The 16,858-nt window shown below is 41.5% G+C and overlaps 1 protein-coding gene and 1 long non-coding RNA gene across 4 annotated transcripts in view; one reads left to right on the top strand and one right to left on the bottom strand.

Annotated features, from left to right (window-relative positions):
* The window catches only part of GRM7 (glutamate metabotropic receptor 7), a 935,064-nt gene extending 925,935 nt beyond the window's left edge, over positions 1 to 9,129 (top strand). For both annotated transcript variants that reach the window (XM_061396349.1, XM_061396348.1), the window contains one exon: positions 7,933 to 9,129. In XM_061396349.1, coding sequence (XP_061252333.1) covers positions 7,933 to 7,982 — 50 coding nt within the window. In that variant the 3' untranslated portion in view covers positions 7,983 to 9,129. The remainder of the gene's footprint in view (positions 1 to 7,932) is intronic.
* Positions 1 to 16,858, bottom strand: part of LOC133235178 (uncharacterized) — a 614,403-nt gene that overhangs the window by 46,490 nt on the left and 551,055 nt on the right. For both annotated transcript variants that reach the window (XR_009732460.1, XR_009732461.1), the window contains one exon: positions 7,128 to 7,248. This is a non-coding gene — a long non-coding RNA (uncharacterized LOC133235178). The remainder of the gene's footprint in view (positions 1 to 7,127; positions 7,249 to 16,858) is intronic.

Raw genomic sequence — 16,858 nt, 5'->3', positions numbered from 1 at the left:
CCCCTGCTGACTTCTAGTAAAGGAAATTTCAGTCCCCTATCAGAATCAATCAAGTTATACCCCAAGTGCTCTAACCAAGACTTCAAAGAGGAACAGGCACTGTGGACAGATCCATTAGACAGCCTCAGGGCAAACAGAATACATTGAAAGAAAGACTGTAAACCATCCATTTAAAATTAGGAATTTGATAATTTGAAAAATCCCAAGGGATTGTTAAATACATTCATATACCTTGAACCTGAAGGGGTTAAACTTCAATGCCAATTGCAATTCACCCTATTCAAATGAACAGATTTGCAATGTGTTTAAGAAAAGGAGAGGAGAGAAAGCACTTTTACACAGAGCAAAGAAGGTAGAAAATCTGGAAGCATTGTAGTTAAGCACAGTTTGTGTGGTTATGATTGGTAATGGGAGTCCACAGTTAGAGAACCAGGCTCACTATCATCAGACCCCAACCATGACCAAATTCCAGTGCTTTCCTTCCATTTCGCCAATAGGAGCCCCTGTCTGTATTCAGAGAAAGGATGGTTAGGGGTTTGCTCCATCCATCTTTTATGTGACCACAAAGTCTCTTTTCTCTTCCGTCAGCTAATACTTGTGATTACTCTTGATCATGCTCTGTAATAAACAACCCTTCAGTTTCCTCTGACTGGGGGACTAGGACTGCTCTATAGCTATGAAGATCAGAGGACTTTCATGCTGCAGGGAACAATCTGGGTCAGGGCTACCAGGTTCCTCATCCCGATTATCTCAGAAAGAAGGAGAAAAAAGCCTGGCAGAAAGTCTAAAGCCAAAAGGAGAAGTTTTAAGGACTATCAAACAGATGTGAATAGGCCCCTTGTTATCAGTTTCAACTGACCCTATCATCTTTAGTCATCCTGTGATAAATGTAGGTGCGTACATACTGAGGGGCACCTGGTCTACCTGACTCCTTGAGGACAGGGGCATGTCTTATTCCCTCTGCATCCCAGGCAGCCCGTGTTTAACACCTAGCAGACATGTGTTTTGCATTTGCTGTAAACTAAAGCTCTGCCTGATTTCTGTCACCTGAAAGAGAATCTAATCCTTCCACCTTCCAAAGCCAGGATCCAGATATACAGTCCAGGGGATGCTCCTGCCTGCACAGAGCTTTAGTTGTCAAGCCCTGCTTTTTATCCACAGGTTAAGCTGAGTTGGATTCCAAGGAAGGAAGAAAAGTGAAGGTTTCCTTTGTCTCTTTCCTTTGCCAAGATTAAGAGTCTTCTCTGGTTTCCCCTCCTTTGAGCACACAGGTCCTCTAAGATCTGCCACTGCCAAACAAGTCAGCTGAACCAAACACAACAGAACTTGATTGTCATGTCACATACAGCCACTCCCAAATTAAAACAAACAGCACAGCTCTGGCCTCAAGGATACTTCCCCACCACAGTGACCAAACAAGCTCTCACCTACGTCCTCATCCCCAGGACAGCATGGTGCTGCTGAGGGCACAGGTGGGCCTAGGAGCTGCTTGCTCACGGATGGCCCCACTGTGGTTTTATCTTGGAATCCCACTCACTACAAATACAATCCTCATCTCTCTGTCAACTCCAAGCTGATCTCCCTTCCTGCACTTCCCATCTTTCACCTCTCTCCTTCTGTCAAATATGGGTAAGATGCTCACAGTTTATCCAAAAATCCAGAACCTTATACCCAGTATAAAATGCTCTTGGCAATCAGATTAATTTCCCTTCCATCTCTCTCCCAGCATTCTTTCTTCTCTTGGTGAACCCTCACCAAACTCCTCAAACTCCTCAAATTTTTTTCTCTTCTCTCAAAACCCTGAGCTTTTTCACAGAAAAAATTAATGTGGCACCCTCCAGGTAGAAGTGTGCCCTGACACCCATGTCTCCAGGCAGGGAAATATCTCTAGTTCACTGTTCATGACACAATTCCGTATTCCCTCTACTTTGAAACCTCTCTCGAGTGTCTCAGGCAAGATTTTCCACCTTCCTCGGTGCACACATTAGTGATGTCACCTCCTGGCAGGGTTGGAATTCTCCACGCACGTTTCACTCTTTGTTCCAGCCACCCTGGCCTGTCAGCTGCCAGCTTCACTCAGGGCTTTGCCCCTGCCATCACTCTGTGGCCCAAATATCTGCATAGCTCCTCTCTCATCTCCTTTCAAACTCTGCTCAAATGACATCCCCTTCTGAATCTCAACGGCCACCTTTCCGAGGACAGAGGTCTTTGCCCGAATCCCTCTCTACTCGCTTTGACCACCTTTTCCCTGGTGTTTGAGATCACCTGACCTTATCATGGTATTTGAGTCTCAGTATTCATGGACCCCCAATTTGCAGACTCGACTATTTGCTGAAACTGATTGTAAGACTGAAAGCAACACTGCAGTGTTTTCGCAAGTGTTTGTGCAGGGCAGGGGGATATTTGTCACCGAACATATGAAGTCTCAGAGTAGATCAACAGGGCGATATTTTACCTTTTTTCAGCTCTAATGTGCAAAAAAAAAAAAAAACCCACCAAAAACAGTGTGCTCCTGGTCTATTGAATGCCTGTGCTTTACGTATTTGTACTTTTTTGGGTGATTTTACTGTTTCACTGAGCAGAGTACAGTGCTGTCTGAGAAAAGTGAAGGTCACTCAGACTCTTTGTGACCCCTTTGATTGTTGCGATCCCACAGACTCTAGCCCGCCAGGCTCCTCTGTCCATGGGATTCTCCAGGCAAGAATACTGGAATGGGTTACCCTGTCCTCCTCCAGGGGATCTTCCCAACCCATCTAAGCCACTAGGGAAGCTGGAAGTGCTGTCTAGGGTTCCTTAAGTAAGGGAAGGTTAGATGTGCATTCCAGGGAAAAAGAAACATGTTAGATAAAGCTTTGTTCAGGCATGGATTACAAACTCAATGTTTGCAGTAACTTCACAGGCTACAACTGCCATTAACAAGAATTGGCTGTATCTATTTTTTGTAGAAAATAATCCGCCTTCCTGCAGTAGACTGTAAGTGCCTCTCTCAAAGGAGAGAGCGCACCTCAGCATAACGCATCTATATTGTCGCTGCCTGTAACAGTGTCTCACACACAGCAGGCGCTCCATAAATGTGTGCTGAATTGCACTGAACCACAAACTATTTCAGAACAGAGACTACTTTTCTCTGCCTCCATGCCACCAGTTTTTAGCCAAACTACTATCACAGTTGAATTTTTGGTAACAGCTGATGAAATAAAGGGATGGATACATAGACTTGTGAAACTCCTGTCCCCAAAGAGTAAGGCCTGGATTTTAGGTCCAGCTTTTCATCCAGGATCACTAGTACTATTCTGCTACTATTTTATCACTATCGCCTTACTTGTAATGGTACCCTTAAGAAGGGCTTTAAGGCACATCTCAGTCTTGGACACATCACTGCACTGCATTCAAATCATGCTCCAAAATTCTGGGATCCATGATATACTGAAACCGCCAATACACAAAAGGAGCTCACTGCCTTGGCAAAGTGCATATGAAAAAGTAGAAATCTGTGACGCAGTATTTCAGTGCATCTTTCTTTTCCAAGGCCAAACATATTTGGCCTCAATCAAATTACCTAGATATCAGCTTTACTAAGCAAAAACCTGTTTCAAAACAGAGACTTTGTATATTTTGCCTTAAATGCACATTTTAAGAACTGTGTAAACCTGTGCTCGACATTCTACATCTTAAAGTACCAATTAGGTTTTTCCAAAGAAACACTAAAATGTTCATTGACTCCTTTCATGTCAGAATTGGAAATTGATGTCTCAATTTTAGCTGGGCTATTTTGGCCCTTCTTGGATGCTAAGTGGGGAAAAATAGTGCTGTGGTTTAACTTAGAAATGAAATCTGAGGAGCTGGAACAATGGTTAGTTTTGTATATAACACCACCACAGGACGCTGTGGGGAGGAAAAGAAAAAGGGTGGCCAAGTCCATGAGGTTTCCATGGACTTTTTTTGTGCTCCATTTTCGCCTAAGATCCTCCCAGAGCTGACAGGGACTTCAGAGAGCAGAGGCCCTTCTATAACAACACACATTAAGTAATACATACATTATTACACACATTAGTAAACATGGGCCAGTGACGTTGTATGACCCATTTCCTAGGCACTTGGAAGAGAAGGTCTCTACCTTCCTGACAGTGACAGGTATGTACATCTACACACACATTTGAATTTTTTTTAAGTGCTCAGTAAAACACATGGTCTTTGCGACTAAAGTATTGAATTCCTTGTTATTTAAGAAAAATAAGAAATTAAATGTCGATGAGAGAAAACAACTCTATTTAATTTTACTTACTCCCTGTTTCCCATAATTCATTGGTTCCTATTATATCCATTAGATTATGTCTTCTCCATTTTTGTCCCTTATCCTTTATTTCCTATAGTCTGAGTGACAAACATTTCACAGAAAACACTTTGAGAAATTTTTGTGGGACAAAAAGGCTCAGATAAAATTCAAAAGAAAACAACTAGTTCAGTGAAGTTAATTGAGCTTGATTTTGACAGAACACCAGAATAAGTTGGGATGTCTGAGCTTTCTTAACTAGCAAAAGTGAATTAGTAACTCATTTCCAAACCAGTGTCTGCAACACTGTCTCATTGTGAATACCAGCTCCTAAAGGTTCTCTTGCTTTCAGAACTTCTGATACAGATGGCTTTAAAAATTCCATAGGGACCATGCCTAATACTCATTGTTCTTCAAACTCATAATCTTATAAAAGAACAAAAATTCTTATTTAACAATAAAAAGCATACTTCCTTACTGCGTACTTCACTGCATGACTATTTTGAACTAAGCAATTTTCTTTCCTAGGCCATTGCTATTCAAATAAATGGAATTATCAGACACCATAGGCACTTACTTTATTTACTTATAAGGCTAGAATGGTTTAAAAATAAACATTCTAATAATTGGACAGTGCTCTGAAAAGTACAGAAATTGTCATTCTAGGAGTTTACGGTTTGTGAGCCCAAGCTAATGAAACTGCCATTTGCGGCAACACAGAAGGACCTAGAGATCGTCATACTGAGCGATGTCAGACAAAGACGAATATCACACCACTTAGGTGTGGGATCAAAAATAATGTTACAGATGAAGGTCCTTACAAAACAGAAACAAACTCACAGACTTAGAGAATGAATTCATGGTTATCAGACGGGAAGGATGGGGAGAAGGTATAGTTAGGGAGTTTGGGACAGACATGTACACATTGCTATATTTAAAACGCATAACCAACAGGGATCTACTGTACAGCACAGGGAACTCTTCTAAATGTTATAGGGCAGCCTGGATGGGAGGGGTTTGGGGGAGAATGGATACATGTATATGTATGGCTGAGTGGCTCTGCTGTGCACCTGAAACTCTCACAACTCTGTGAATCAGCTATACTTCAATATAAAACAAAAAGTTTAAATAAAATTAAAAAATACTCATGGTGGGATCTACACAACTCTATGATTTTGCTGCCAAGTTTCTAAGCTGTTCTGCAGAGAAAGCATGCATGGGTACTAAACATATGTACGGAACTTTGCAATTTAAAGAGACAGTTATGCATTATGCTATCAGACAAGAAACTGGGATATTTCATACATTTGTGCCATTAACAACCTGCAGGGTGATAATTATTCTACCTACTTTCCAAAGGCTCAGAGAAGTTCAGTGTGTCATGGGACAGGTCTAAGTCATACCTCGAGTAAGGGCTAGAGCTCAATCAGACCCTGGGTCAGGTGAGCCCAACACAGCATCAGGAGCCCTCATCCCAAGGTTACTAGAGAACACGACAGACAATCCACTCCAGGCAACAGTCAGTTCCCATGATCATTCTCACTTCTGGGTTTTTTTAATGTTCTTTTTTCTTTTTTTTTTTTTTACTATGACCTCATCTTTAAATGCAAATGAATGCTCAGATTTGCAACTCATGGACAATATCTTCTAGCCTACTTACTCTTTGTACTAAGACTCTTACAATGAATATTCCTCCTGAATAATGTGCATTTTATAGTAAAAAGCTTGAGGAATTTCAAATACGTTGGGCTTTTTCCACTAGATGGCTACAGTTATGCAGAAAACAATCTTAATTATCCATGCAAAGAAGTAGTCTCAGGTATCTAGGTCAGGATCAGTTTCTGGGTTTCCTGTTTCTTTTTCTTCCCTTTGTCTTGAGGATGATTACAATGTGGGCGTTTGACAAGGCATGCTGTCACTATTTCTTGCAACTGTAAAGCTGGGGTTTTCTAGATGCAACACTGTAAATAAGCTTCGGAGTTTTAAAATATATATATATATATACATATATGCATATATTTAGAAAGTTTTCCTATGTGACCGCAAACCAAGAACTGTTGAAGACAGTGAAGGCCATGATAACAATGGGAACATTTTTAGAAGACTGAGGCATTAATGGAGTCATGCATTTATTGACTGATGATGCACAACAACTAGCCTCATGATCCGATTCTGGGGGATCCCCAATTTCATATAATTATATTGAAAATCTGTATTATATATAGCAACATAATAGTTTTCCCTCTAGTTTTAGTTAATAAATGCAACATGATTTAATAGGGAAATAAGCCTATGTCTTCAAACCAGAATTTGTCAAGAGACTCTCAATATTTAATCCAGAACCTAAGATCAGCTTTGTTGTAGGCTGTACATGAGCGTATATACTTCTGTAACATACTGACTGCCTTACTCCAAGTACAGAGTCTCTTTTGGTATGTCGCTGTGGCTCTTCCTTGCCTCTGAATTCACGCCTAAATCCCTACTTACTATAAAGCACAGGAAGCTCAGCTCAGTGCTCCGTGATGACCTAGGTGGGGGGGGGCTAGGGATATATGTATACGTACAGCTGGCTCACGTCACTGTACAGCGGAAACTAACACAGCATTGTAAAGCAGTTATACTCCAATAACAACAAGGAAGTTCTGGAAGAATTCTTGCTACACGTTTGCATTAAATGGGCAAAAGATTTAAAACCTAAGAACAGGAAGGAATCAGTAAAAGCTACATGGTGGTTATCTTGCGTCCAACAGAAGCTGATGCAAAACCACAAAGATTTAATGAATAAAGACCATATCAGTTGACAGCAATGTGTATGACTTGATATTGGGAACTAGAATGCAGAGCAGAGACATACCTTGGGATCTCAGTGTCTTTGTTTCCATCAGGAGGACAGGAAAGGGTCTGACTTGCTCATCAGCTGCTCCCCAGTGCCTTGACTCTTGTCTGCCATATGGTAGGCAACTGACGCATACCTACTGAAAAAAATGAATGAATGACTGAATGAGTGAATTAGTGAAGATGAGTCCTAAATTCACTGCACCAAATATAAAAAGAATGTAGTCTACATTTAAGGAAAACAAAGTAGTCTATGCACGTTGAGATTCCTGGCAGATTTAAGTAAGCTTCAAACCTTGATGGAAACAATCCTGCAAATTACCATTTACAACTTACTGATGAGAACACTATAAAAGTCAATCTATAGTAATTTGATTGTGTAAATCAAAACCAGAGCAGGCACTCTGGTTGGTCTAGCCTCCTGTCAACCTAAATTAATTCCAGTGACCCAGGACAGACCTTTGCCAAGCAAGAGCCATTTATTATAAGAAGGTCTGGGAGAAGATCACAAAAGGAAATTTACTACAACATGGGTGGGTCCTTTAAGCTAATTGGAAAGCATGAGACCCACTGATAAATTTACTAATGGTATGGACCATAAAAAGGATTGGAAATAGGTCAGAATAGAGAACCCAGCTGGTTTCAGAATTGCTGGGCATAGCAGATTCTAGCAGATAAAATCCTACAATTAGGCAGAGGAATCCAGCGCCATTTGCATGGTCCCATCTTGACTTGGCACGCAAAGTCATCACAGATCTAATTCTGCTTCTACCCTTGTACATAGAGTCACTGTCACAACTGATTCTTTCACATTTATCTTCCAGGCCCTGCTGCAAAAAAGAAGTATGTCAGTTATAATAACCTGGTTATCTAACCTGTTCCATTCCATGGAACAATGGAGGAGGACGACCCTCAGTTCTTTTGTCACCCAACCTGGCATTGGACTCTTTTGGTCCAGCCTGCTGCCCATCATCGGAGGAGCATCCCCGGCCAGGAGACCAACGGTAGAGGATCCAAGTGTCCTACACAGCTGCTTTATGAAATATTCTTACTTTATCTTGGCTTAATAAGTCACTGGCATCAGCACTGCCAACTCGGCTGCAACTCTGGACTTTTCCCTACCAAAGGGAGCATTGAGACTCAAGTCCCACCCAGGCTCTTGAGGGCGAACCCCTTGAGAGCCTCAATGACCGTTTTTGGGGCTGCCCAGTCTTTCTACGTCTGTACTTCCAGGCTGCAAGGTTTTGAACTTTTCTGTACAGTTTGTGAGGACTTTTGCACTTTGCCATCCAATGTTGTACCTCGGTTCTCTGTTTGTTTTCGAATGCCCTGTTTTCATAGAACCCTATTCTTTCAGACAGCGGGATCTTTGGGGAAAACTTTGAAACAATTAAAATTTTAAAAGGCTCTCGGCAGACTAAAAAGGAAAAATGTGTGTACATGACTGTATAATTATGATTATAGTACCGCTGCAAATCATGTTATTTTTTTTTAAGACAAAAAAAAAAAAAAAAAAGATATTTAAAGACCAAAAACTGTGCTGAGAAAAGTATACCCTACCTGTCTTTGGTATGAGATAGGTCACAAGAGAAAAAGGTATTGGCTGAATGGAATAGAGGTCTTGATCTTGGGAATGCATGCCAGTAATGTATTTTACAGTACACGTTACTCATTTATGTTCAATATTTGTATTTGTGTTCCCTTTTGTTACTTTAATTAGGATATGGGTATTTTGCAATAATTTTAACAATGATTAAACTATTTGAAGGAAAGAATATGGATTTTTCATGTCTTGAGGTTTGGTTCATGCCCCCCTATGACTGATCAGTGTGATAAGGACTTTAAAAAAAAGAGCATGTATGTTTTTTACTGTTTGTAAGAAGTACTTTCGTTAATCCTGCTGCTCATGTGCCAATTTAGTGGAGAAACACCCTTGCTGAAAAATCACCCTTTCCATTCTCTTTCAATTCTGTGATATTGTCCAAGAATGTATCAATAAAATACTTTGGTTAACTTTTTTATTTCCTGCAATAAATATTTTTAGTTGTTTATCCCTTTTTAGTGACAGCTGCTTCCATACTTATTTTAAGTTAGGGAACCACGTGGACAGCCAAGCCTGTTAAAACCTCATATCTGAGTCCACAAATGAAGATGTAGCTGACAGACATTTATTAATCCGTTGTCATCATTTAAGTCCCTAAGCTGTGTCTGACTCTTCTGTGACCCTATGGACTGTAGCCCACCAGGGACCTCTGTCCATGGGATTTCGCAGGAAGGAATACTGGAGCAGGTAGATCATTTCCTTCTCCAGGGGATCTTCTCTACCCAAGTATCAAACCCACATGTCCTGTACTGGCAGTTGGATTCTTTACCCCTGAGCCCCCAGGGAAGCCCATATATTAACCCAAAGGTGCTAAATTCTCTCACAGAAGAGCTGCTTCTAAGCCCACACATTCCATTTCTTCATAATTGAAGTTGAGACCTAAACATCTCAGACACTTTCTCAGAGAGTTATCTATCCAAAATAGCAAGAATGCGAGAAAGAAGAGAATAATTAAAAAGCAACACAAGCTTCAATAAACAGCAGTCTAGGTCAATGTAGTAAAATGATAAACATACCCCCAAAACTTAACCAAAGGAGAAGTAAATAAAGATAACTACTATACAGCATTTGTCTATATTTTCAAATAAATAGGTGGGCCATGCAGATGATAAGATTAAGATTTGGGGTTACCAAAGCTCAACAGGAGGAATGGCCTCATAGATCAACTTGTAGTAACTTGGGTTTCAGAGCACAAAATAATGTCCCTTTGCAGAGATACTGGTCCTTAGAACTCAGGATTAGACCGTAAAATCCAAAGTGAATTTCAAGAAACCACTGTGCATCTAAGTGTAACTCCTTTTCAACTTTGATTAATAAAACCCACACCTAATCCACCTTTGAAGAATTGATGCTTTTGAACTGTGGTATTGGAGAAGACTCTTGAGAGTCCCTTGGACTGCAAGGAGATCCAACCAGTCCATTCTGAAGGAGATCAGCCCTGGGATGTCTTTGGAAGGAATGATGCTAAAGCTGAAACTCCAGTACTTTGGCCACCTCATGCAAAGAGTTGACTCATTGGAAAAGACTCTGATGTCGGAGGGATTGGGGGCAGGAGGAGAAGGGGACGACAGAGGATGAGATGGCTGGATGGCATCACTGAGTCGATGGATGTGAGTCTGAGTGAACTCCAGGAGTTGTTGATGGACACGGAGGCCTGGCGTGCTGTGATTCATGGGGTCGCAAAGAGTCGGACACGACTAAGCGACTGAACTGAACTGAACTGGACCTCTTCCTGCCACCCCTTAGCTCTCTCTCGGCCCAGGTAAGGTATGTGCAAAGAATAGAAAACTCATTTCATTATCAGCTGAAAAAAACTAATCTACCCCCCAGGTTTTCCTATCCCTCAAACACCCTTCAAATTTTGCCATTTTGCAAACCTCCACTCATTCTGGACTAAGGATTAGGGTTGTAGGTTCCCATCATTGTTTCATGGACATCTGTGTTTTTGCTCCCTAGAGTTCTTTAAAATCAACTTCAGGCAAAGTTTTCTATGTACCCACTTGGGTCTGTTTAGATTGTTTTCCTCTCTTTTTCTGGAATCAGGACCAGACAACTCAGAATTCTACACTTAAGTGTTTCCCCCTGCTCTTGGGATTGCCATCTTTTTGTTTCCAGAGTCAGGCTTATTACCATATTTTAACTTTTTGAAATCTGTCTTTCCTAAGTCTCATGTGGCCACCAGGCTGCACCAGGCTTCTGCCCCAGACTCCAGAGCCCAGATGACACTGGTGTTTTCCCCTAAGCTTTCTTTTGACCAGGTCCTCCTTGCTGGTCCGAATCATCAGGTTCAAGAAGCGCTTATCTTCTCTTCACCACCCCCTTGGGTGTGAAGGCAGTGGTACAGCATTCAGTCAACAAATGATTTGAGCACCTACTGTGTATCAGACACTGTTCTATATTCATGGGGAAACAGCATTTAGACAGGAAGTCGCACCCCTTGCCCTCAAAAAGCTTGCATTTAAGAGGATTATCAAGCATTTCTTGGATGCTTCTCTTTGACCCCAAGCTTCCCTGGTGGCTCAGATGGTAAAGAATCCACCTTCAATGAGAGAGATCTGAATTCGATCTCTGGGTTGGGAAGATCCCCTGGAGGAGGGCATGGAAACCCACTCCAGTATCCTTGCCTGGACAATCCCATGGACAGAAGAGCCTGGCAAGCTACAGTCCTTGGGGTCGCAAAGAGTCAGATACGACTGAACAACCAAGCACAGCACAGCACTTTGACCCGGAGGTGATCTTGTTAGAAGAGACACTACAGTAAGATTCACTGTAGAAATACACAAATTTAGAGCTGGCCTTTCCCTAGTGAGCTTTTTCTCTTCCTCCACTGAGTTTCTTCTCTTTCTCCACAGCCTCCTCACTTCCACTTAGAAAGTCAGACCATGCCAATTCTTTATTCTGCTTGCTGTTCCTTTGTGTTTGTTACTCTGTGGGCTCCAAGAGCACACGGAGAGCCAAGGAGGAAGACCCCCAGCCATGTACACATGTGGTTCCATAGCTGAGAAACTGCATTTGCCTGTCAACTGCAGAGATCTATTTAGGACAAGAAAAGGAAATCCCAGGGAATGATAATTCTAACTTTGAGTGAGCCAGGAAGCCATATCCACTATTAGAGTAATTGGCACATTACTGTTTACCTTCTTCAAACAAGCAGGGCTTTCCAGCAAGTTCTGCACTGGCTACTGAGCAGGACAATGACAGAGTCCATCACAGTGACTGGTACCCCTCCAGTGAACATTTACTACCAGAGAAACTGGTCAGGCAAACCGTACTGGCCCTTGAGCCAAGGGAGGCGGGCTGCCTTTGCTATTGCCTGGACATTTCGTGCATAAATTCATCAGGTACTTGGTATGTGCTTAGAATTGTGTTAACTGATTTTTATTCATCCCACTTAATCTTAAAAACAGCTCTATGTGGGAGAGATTAATATTATCCTCATTTTCAAGAGTAAAAATGAGAATGATTCCCCTACCGTTGATAAGTAGCAAAGCTGGGACTGGAGGGCTTCCCAAGTGGTGCTAATGCTAGAAAAGCTGCCTGCCAAGGCAGGAGACATAAGAGAAATGGGTTCAATCCCTGCATTGGGAAGATCCCCTGGAGAAGGGCAATCCACTCCAGTATTCTTGCCTGGGAAATCCCATGGACAGAGGAGCCTGGAGGGCTACAGTCCATACAGGGTCACAACCAGTCAGACACGACTGAAGTGACTTAGCACACACTCACACAAAGCTGGGACTAGAAGCCAGATCTCACTGACTCCGGACCCAAGACTACAAAACATTCTATCGTAATGCCTAGAACATGCTGTCCTGTTCTCCCTGAAACAGCAATTGCAATCACCATAAATAAAATAATAAATCTCTAACTACAATAAGATTTTACAAGATAAGTATTTGTATGAAATATACACTATAATAATTACTATAAGGATAGATTCTTAAAACAGTATTTATAGTAATTAAGAATGTTATAGAAAAATGCCCATACAGCTATTTTCAATACAAGTCTAACTATATCAATACACGTTCATATGCCAAGGTAAATTGAACAAAATATACAAAATGAACTAGGCAAATATGAATGATTATTTTTTACTCAATTTGTTTTTCCTGTACTTGCTGTTTCCTTTGCAGTGCACACACTACATTTATAAATCAGTGGGAAATGCTAATTTTAAAACCATCCTGTGGATTTCTGCTAAGATGGCAAGCTAGCACAGCATGTCCTGGCTTCATACTTAAAATCATCTCTGGATGTAAATTCTACAGCACCTCTTCTGGACTCTGCACTGATGTTAGAATTTCCTGGGACTTTTGAAAAATACTGATTTGCAGCCTCTACCCCAGGCTGATTAAAACAGAAATTTTGGAAGAAGACTTAGTTTTAGAATAGATGCAGTTTTTAAATCTCCCCACACATAGTTTTAAGAAAACTGTGGATATGAGGGATAAGGACTTGAATGGATACTAGGAATTCTGAATGATGAACTGTCCCCACCCACCACATCACTCACCTCCCATGGCCCCCTAGCATGGATTACTGAACAGAAAAGCCAACACCCCAATGGGCCAGAGTGAGGGCCCAGAAATGGAGTTGTGCGTATGGATCTTTCTCACAGACAAAATTTTACAAAAGCAGTACACTCACCCATATTATACACAATCAATTCCAGAGTGATTAAGGATAAAAATGTCAAAAATTTTTTTAAAGGCCCATAGAAAAAAATATAGAGGAGTATATTTCTGTCCTTGGGTGTAGAAAACATTTTACAGAAGACAGAAAGAAGGATCAGCGTGAAAGGAACAATTCCTTTTGATTATATTAAAATTGAGTACTGTTCATTAAAAAACACTTTAAAGCAAGTTCAAGAAATCTACTATCTATAAGAAGGTATTCACAATACATATACCAACAAAGGATTAATATTATAAGTATATATTAGGAATACATCTACATATACACAAGGTATATACGAGAAAAATATTCATTGGAAAGACCAATGCTGAAGCTCCAATTCTTTGGCCACCTGATGTGCAAAGCCAACTCATTTGAAAAGACCCTGATGCTGAGAAAGACTGAGGGCAGAAGGAGAATGGGGTGACAGAGGATGTCATGGTTGGATGGCACTACTGACTCAATGGACATGAGTTTGAGCAAGCTCTGGGAGATGGTAAAGGATGAGGAAGCCTGATATGACATAGTCCATGGGGTTGCAAAGAGTCGACATGACTGAGCAACTGAACAGCAACAACAATCAAATAAAGGTCCTAAACTTCACTATGACCGGATTAAATGAAAAAGATACCTGTTGATGAACTAGTCACTGCAACAAGAGGGTGGGGTTAAGCGTAGGTCCTAACCATCCCTCCATAAATTAGAGTAGCTGGTTTTGTCAAGTCATATCTGACTCTTTGTGACCCCATGGACTGTGACCTACCAGGCTTCTCTATGAGATTTCTCAGACAAGAATCCTGGAGGGGGTTGCCATTTCCTTCACCCAGAGATCTTCCCACCCCAGGGATCGACCTTGCATCCCTTGCATCGGCAGGCAGATTCTTTACCACTGAGATGCCAGGGAAGCCCTCAACTACAGTAAGGAACCTACACATGAACCTTCAAGTTCTGAATTTTGAAAGATATGAATGTGCTGACTGTTGTACTGTACTACTCTACTGTTCAGGGAACTATATGGTAGGAAACATAATCTTTATTTTTTATGTTTGTCTGTTTTTTAATGCATTATTTATGTGAAAAGTATTATACACCTATTACAGTATGGTGATATATAGCCAAACGTGTTAGCTGGATACTTAGGCTAACTTAACTGGACTTATGAACAAATTGGACTTTAGAATGAACTTCTGGAATGAAACTCATTCACATGTAGGAGACATGCTGTGTGTGACTCTGTGGCTGTGTATGTGTGTGTGCAGATGCACGTGCACTCAGTCGTGTTTGACTCTCTGCGACCCCATGGACTGTAGCCTGCCAGGCTCCTCTGTACCTGGGATTTCCCAAGCAAGAACACTGGAGTGGGGTGCCATTTCCTACTCTAGGAGATCTTCCTGACCCAGGGATCAAACCCAGGTCTCTTACATCTGCTGCATTGGCAGGCAGATTTTTTATCACTAGCACCACCTGGGAAGCCCCATCTCAGGGAAATTGAGATGGTTGATTCTATTAAATAGTAATCCTGAGCAAGTCATTTAACTCTGATATTACTGGCCTCCTGCTCCTTCCTTCTTGAACAGAAGAAATCTTGACGATAGGTCAGAATAACACTCAGGTTTCATACCTGGGTGAGGTCATGTGTATATTTCCAGAGGGAACTTGACAGAGCTATGTATAAATCTAGCATTAAGAGTTCTTAATGCTACTCATGCCAGTGAGGAAGCCACAGTTAGAACCAGACATGGAACAACTGACTGTTTCAAAATTGGGAAAGGTGTACGACAAGGCTGTATATTGTCATCCTGCTTATTTAACTTATATGCAAAGTACATCATAAGAAATGCCAGGCTGGATGAAGCACAAGCTGGAATCAAGATTGCCAGGAGAAATATCAATAACCTCATATATGCAGAGGATACTTCCCTAATGGTAGAAAGTGAAGGGGAACTAAACAGCCTCTTGATGAGGGTGAAAGAGAAGAGTGAAGAAAACTGGCTTAAAACTCAACATTCAAAAAACTAAGATCATGGCATCTGGTCCCATCACTTCAAGGCAAATAGAAACAGTGACAGGTTTTATTTTCTTGGGCTCCAAAATCACTGCAGAAGGTGACTGCAGCCATGAAATTAAAAGACGCTTGCTCCTTGGGAAAAAAGCTATGAAAAACCTGGACAACATTTTAAAAAGCAGAGAGATCACTTTGCTGACAAAGGTCTGTACACTTCAAGTTATGGTTTTTCCACTAGTCACGTACGGATGTGAGAGTTGGACAATAAAGAATGCTGAATGCTGAAGAATGGATACTTTTGAACTGTGGTGCTAGGGAAGACTCTTGAGACAGCAAGGAGATCAAACCCATCAGTTCTAAAGGAAATCAGTCCTGGATATTAATTGGAAAGACTGATGCTGAAGCTGAAACTCTAATACTTTGGCTACCTGATGCAAAGAGCTTACTCACTGGAAAAGACCCTGATGGTAGGAAAGATTGAAGGCAGGAGGAGAAGGGGGCAACAGAAGATGAGTGGTTGGATGACACCACTGACTCAATGGACATGAGTTTGAGCAGGCTCTGGGAGATGGTGAAGGACAGGGAAGCCTGGAGTGCTACAGTCCATGGGATCGCAAACAGTTGGATATGACTTAGCAACTAAACAACAACTCATGTTACCACTCACCTGTATGTTTTCTCCATACAAAAACCCTCATTTCGATTTAAAAATGCCTTGTATGACTTATTGGGATACATACACCTTCCTTGAACAAAATGTTCTGGGCCAAAGTGTCTGACTTTCAAACATTTGGAATGAGGTTATTACTGACTTCTTACCGTGGAAGTGAAAAACTTAGCTTAAAGCTCAACATTCGGAAAACAAAGATCATGGCATCTGGTCCCATCACTTCATGGGAAATAGATGGGGAAACAGTGGAAACAGTGTCAGACTTTATTTTTGGGGGCTCCAAAATCACTACAGATGGTGACTGCAGCCATGAAATTAAAAGACGCTTACTCCTTGGAAGGAAAGTTATGACCAACCTAGATAGCATATTCAAAAGCAGAGACATTACTTTGCCAACAAAAGTCCGTCTAGTCAAGGCTATGGCTTTTCCTGTGGTCATGCATGGATGTGAGTGTTGGACTGTGAAGAAGGCTGAGCGCCGAAGAATTGATGCTTTTGAACTGTGATATTGGAGAAGACTCTTGAGAGTCCCTTGGACTGCAAGGAGATCCAACCAGTCCATTCTGAAGGAGATCTACCCTGGGATTTCTTTGGAAAGAATGATGCTAAAGCTGAAACTCCAGTACTTTGGCCACCTCATGTGAAGAGTTGACTCATTGGAAAAGACTCTGATGCTGGGAGGGATTGGGGGCAGGAGAAGAAGGGGACAACAGAGGATGAGATGGCTGGATGGCATCACTGACTTGATGGACGAGAGTCTGAGTGAGCTCCGGGAGTTGGTGATGGACAGGGAGGCCT

The sequence above is a fragment of the Bos javanicus genome, chromosome 22, assembly GCF_032452875.1.
Source record: "Bos javanicus breed banteng chromosome 22, ARS-OSU_banteng_1.0, whole genome shotgun sequence".
NCBI classification, from domain to species: Eukaryota; Metazoa; Chordata; class Mammalia; order Artiodactyla; family Bovidae; genus Bos; species Bos javanicus.
This window is presented reverse-complemented; position numbering and strand designations above follow the sequence as displayed.